The 5105-nt window shown below is 37.4% G+C and overlaps 1 protein-coding gene across 1 annotated transcript; it reads right to left on the bottom strand.

Annotated features, from left to right (window-relative positions):
- Positions 1-1572: 1572 nt before the first annotated feature.
- LOC131435190 (uncharacterized) lies at positions 1573-3710 on the bottom strand. Its single transcript, XM_058602828.1, has 5 exons — positions 3414-3710; positions 3142-3355; positions 2402-3081; positions 2102-2344; positions 1573-2041 (listed from the first exon to the last, which is right to left on the bottom strand). The coding sequence occupies exons 1-5, from the start codon at positions 3441-3443 to the stop codon at positions 1691-1693; spliced, it is 1518 nt and encodes a 505-aa protein (XP_058458811.1). The 5' UTR covers positions 3444-3710; the 3' UTR covers positions 1573-1690.
- Between the last annotated feature and the right edge of the window lie 1395 nt (positions 3711-5105).

Genomic DNA, 5105 nt, shown 5'->3' with positions numbered 1-5105 from the left:
AGACGACGAACGCTCCGGTCGACCCAGCACGTCAATAATCGATGAAAATGTGGGAAAAGTGGAAAAAATGATTATGGATGATCGCCGAATCACTATTAGAGAAGTTGCTGATGAAGTTGGCATATCAGTTGGATCATGCCATCATATTTTTCAAATGTTTTGGGCATGAAACGAGTGGCAGCAAAATTCGTTCCAAAACTGCTGAATTTTGATCAAAAAAACAAACTCATTACCATCGCTCAGGAGCTGTTAAACGACGTCAACGACGATCCAAATTTACTTGAAAGGGTCATAACTGGTGATGAAACATGGGTGTACGGTTATGATGTCGAAACAAAAGCACAATCGTCCACGTGGAAGCACCCAACGTCACCAAGAGTGAAAAAAGCACGTCAAGTTCGATCAAATGTCAAGGTTTTGCTTACTGTTTTCTTCGATTATAATGGCATAGTGCATTAGAATTCTTGCCAAAAGGTCAAACCGTCAATAAGGAGTATTACCTTGAAGTAATGCGACGTTTGCGTGAAGCAATTCGAAAAAAACGCCCCGATTTATGGAATAACAATTCATGGGTTTTGCACCACGATAACGCACCTGCTCATTCATCATTGCTAATTCGTGATTTTTTGGCTAAAAACAAAACTTTAATCATGCCCCAACCTCCTTATTCACCAGATATCGCTCCGTGTGATTTTTTCCTGTTCCCAATGTTGAAGAGACCCATGAAAGGACAGCGTTTTTCATCGATTGAAGAGATAAAGGCAGAATCGCTGAGAGTGCTACAGAGCATTACAAAAAGTGACTATCAGGGGTGTTTCGAAGACTGGAGAAAACGCTGGCATAAGTGTATTATATCTAGGGGGGATTACTTTGAATTTTTAGAAAAATGAGAATTCCGGGTACTTTTTGAACAGACCTCGTATATGTTTTTATGTACTTATCGCATCTAAACTAAATTATCTAGACTTTGTCACGGTAGATTTATGATACAAGCTATCAAAGCCGAGATATTTGATGAATAAGTAGAGGTATGCATTTCCGAGCGTTCCAATTTTAAGCAGTTCTGTAGTCAGAAAAAAATGCAACACGACCGCTAAACTCAATGAATCATTCTGAAAATTTCACAGAATATTCCCGACTAAATTTTCGAAGACATTGTCAGGTGAATTTTTCTATATTCTGCACCGTTTCCAAGAAAATTTATTTTGAAACGGGAAAATAGCAAAAAACCTACCACTTTACGGTACTGAAAAATTTGAAAAATTAAAAAAAAAATCAAGCAGAAACGTTGGGGTCTAGAAAAACTTCTACTGTAACTCTGATGCGTTCATTTGTCCACTTCTGATTAGTCTGCGCTGAGATACAGTGGACACCGCAAATCGTGATTTTTAAGAAGCGTTCTCAAAAATACCTCTTCGCCGACTTATTTCTCAATATTTTTCCACGAAAAAAATTCAAAATGTTGTTCGAATGATGCTTTTTATCATGCAAAACATTTGAATTTATTTTGTTGAACGATAATTCTGGAAAAAATTCGCAAAATGATGATTTATTTCATCGTTTACCCCCTGAGATATGTAAAATAATGTTGACCCCTCTGGGAGTCATAGATAGTCTCATTTCCGAATCCACCTGCCTTCCGCCAAGATGATCGGTTAACGAATGAGCATTGCCGTGGCCATTGCATTTTCTAGCGCATTGAAATTGTGCACTGCGGAAAAAATGATTTCAATTGCTGGTGGCAGAGGCTTCTTTGATTGCTTTCCATGCATGATATGATTTCAAATCGCTCCGTGTTGCATTCTTCACCCTGCTGTTCTATATAGCACCATTCCAAAAATAGTTCACTGAGACCGGGGAACGGTTTGGCTAGATGCTGGATTGTAGGAATTTTCAAAAAACTTTCGTGAATAGTTATTCTTCGGAGGCTAGGTACCACAGGACAGTGCTTCCAAAGTATTGCATTTGGTTTATAGTTGTAGAAAGCTAACGACTTTAGCTTCGTCAGCTTGCCAAGATATCGAAGAGATGTGTTCACTAGCTTGGTTTGTGAAAAATTATATGTCAATATACGCTAATCGAACAGCGGAATGTTATTTACCTTTCTTTGCAGCATTATTTCCAAATGTTCCAGATTTAGTAAATTGTTGCATATTTTGTGCAACACTTTGTGGTTACTTTGTGAACCAATAGACAATTTTAACGATTTCAGCTCGGAAAGTCCTTTGTCGAACACAATATCCGATGTGTTGCCTATCAGAATAAGACGAGTAAGACTAGGAAAGTTTACCTTTGGTAGAGTCTGGAATTGCGTTAGAATTCTGCAATATGCTATTTTGAGTATCTGTGGGTAAAGTAAATAGATAGAGGATATTAACTAAACCAAGCCAAGACTAGATACCTTAATCGACATCGTTTCAACCACTTCGATTTGCTCTTGGTCTATCTGTAGATACACCAGAGATAACTCTACCAGTTGATTGGCATATTTGGAGAGCCACGTACCCATTCTAAAAAGCATTAGATTGCTTCCTAATTCAAGATTTTTTAATTTGACCATGCTTTTCACGAATTGTTCATCCTTTTCTTCTTCCACTAGTTTATTGCGTGTTCGAGCATATCGCAGCTGCATTTCTTTATCGTCATATTGAAACAGCTGAGCATCTAGGTGTTCGAGAGCCGGGAAATTTAGCGACACCATGTCGTCCATCACCTCAGCATTGTCGAACGACACTTGTAGATATTGCAACTGTCTACAGTAGGATTCTATTATCTGATAAGCGGCGCGACAATTCGATTGTAGCTGAAGACTAGTTAAATTTGGCAGTATTGGTTTAAGGGGTAACGATACGCAAGGATTTTTGAGTCGGAGCTTTTCAATTCTATCATGCCGAAGTTCCCACGTATTTGAATTTGGCTCTGTATTGTGGCATTCCTCAAACATTAACGAGAGTTCCCTAAGATTCACTATTTGTGGTAAACGATTCCCAAAAACCATTCGGCAACTTTCGAATGAACTGAACAATTCCAAGCTTTCCAGGTCCCATTCCGATTCAAATAATAGCTCCGCTAGACGGTTCTCTGAAGTTGGTTCGTACAGATACTTAAATTGAACGTTATCTTATACCATCGCATCGTTACCTTGATCGTCGCATTGCATTATTGAAATGTTCCGGTAGCTCCGTATGATGTTTTTTTCCCACTCTCCCAGATCATCATCGAACATACGACCTAGCGATAGCTTGCATTTGCGTAGGAATCGAATGCCATGCAGAATCTTGTACCACAGAGTGCAAACGACTTTTGCTTTCTTTGTGTCTTGAATGTTGAGGTAGTCGAAGATGTGTTCTATCAACTGGAAAAATAGGTTTCGTAAATCGCACGCTGATTCCGACGACGATAGAAAAACTTACCTCTTCTGGAAGGTTGTTTATGTTATCCATGATAAGTTCTCTAAATCTTAAATTGAGCTAACTGGAAGATATTTGTTCTACAACTATTCAAAATATGGCTGAAACGGTTCGAGACAATTGGTTGAGTACATAAAAAATGTATTGCAACATGCGTGTTATTTCGGTACTATGAGTCACCGGTTGCGAAGAGAATACTATCAATTTATCACAGTGTACGTAGTTTGTTTATACAACTATTTAAAACTTTAGATTAATTATTTTAAACTGTTGAACTGCCGTTCTACATTTTTTTCTAACTTTAACAATTACAATATTTAACGATGAATTGAATCCGGTCACTCTGTATCTACAGGCCAGTCGCGACTGTTCGTGATTAGACGCGAGCGAACTGACGAACAGTAAGTCGTTAGAGCACACACAAACGAAAGAGTGGTGTAATCGATATGAATCATACATAACGCTCGGATTTATATTTTCTCGAAATACAGTACATTTCACAGAAAAAACGTGCTTAATCCACCTAGCAGTGAGATGATACCTTTTTTTATCAATCCGCATGTGTTTTTTGCATGAATATTCTTCGGTGTTTCAGTTTTCTAATGTCCGTCGTTTTAAGTGGCAATTTGAGATTTTAATCACTCATTACTCTGTAATGTCGAAACAGCAAATCGGATCGAATTTGAATCTAGAAGTGTAACAATCGATTAAACATTCCATGATATGTCGAAGTAATTTCCACTTTATAATTTAGGGTAATTTAAGGTAATTTAAGGATTTATCTCTCTGTCAGAAAAAATCTGGAGGTGGAGTCCTCATAGCCATTAACTCCTGCATTACTTCTAAAGAAATTATTACTCCTAAATATATTTTTGGCAACTTCAATCAACGTAATGCGGACTTCATTTCTGACATTGAAAATGAATCAATCTTACTTCCAGTCGCAGGAGAAAACGAAACATTGCACTACTTTTAATGTGGAACACATTTTTGTTTTCTATATAGCGGTGCAAACAAGGAACTCAAGAAAAATACACGTAGAAATGTGGTCAGGTTTTGAACAATTACAGCTCAGTCAATTTTGTATCAATTATTAATATTATGTCACCATTTGATTGGAAATATTTCTACGTATTGATTTGAATGTTCATAGCCATGTATTTTTAATTCTAAATCATTGAAATGTTGATTATTAGCTAGCAGTGTCCTATTTTGGCTGCAAAAAATCTCCGGCATACCGGATTTCCCTGCCATAGTCGACGGTTTTGAAGGAGTAAGCGATATATCAAAGGAAAAGCAGCGCTCTGATTGGTCAATCGAAGCAAAAGCAAAACTGTTGGAAGCACCCGAATCTATAAATAGAAGCGAAATTATAGCTAACGTTTAAGTCTTATGCGTAGCTTGCTAGAGGTAGGTTGTTGCTACACAGCAAGATAAAAAGTGCCATAAACGATTTGAAGCTTTTATTGGTATGCTCTGATCTTATGTCATGCAAGATTGGATGAAATCCCATGTTATGTCGTTTCGCCTGAGAAATTGACAACTACCCAGGGTAAATTTTGAGTGCTTATGATTTATATAAGATGAACTCGATTGATAATGAGAAATATTTTATCGCTTCAACCGAAATCGCAAAATGGTAGTAATGGTAGAGAAACGCTATAAAAATAACTGCTTGTATACAAAACTTGAACA

This window comes from Malaya genurostris, chromosome 3 (assembly GCF_030247185.1).
Source record: "Malaya genurostris strain Urasoe2022 chromosome 3, Malgen_1.1, whole genome shotgun sequence".
In the NCBI taxonomy this organism is placed as follows: Eukaryota; Metazoa; Arthropoda; class Insecta; order Diptera; family Culicidae; genus Malaya; species Malaya genurostris.
Note: the sequence above shows the minus strand (reverse complement) of the source record. Positions and strands in the feature narration are given on the sequence as shown.

Bases quoted from the DNA above. Each gene is read 5' to 3' on its own strand.
- LOC131435190 (XM_058602828.1), bottom strand. From the start codon at position 3,443: ATGGATAACATAAACAACCTTCCAGAAGAG. The intron at 3,356-3,413 runs GTAAGTTTTTCT...CTATTTTTCCAG, and splicing joins TAAACAACCTTCCAGAAGAG to TTGATAGAACACATCTTCGA. The intron at 2,345-2,401 runs GTATCTAGTCTT...CTTTACCCACAG, and splicing joins TTGAAACGATGTCGATTAAG to ATACTCAAAATAGCATATTG.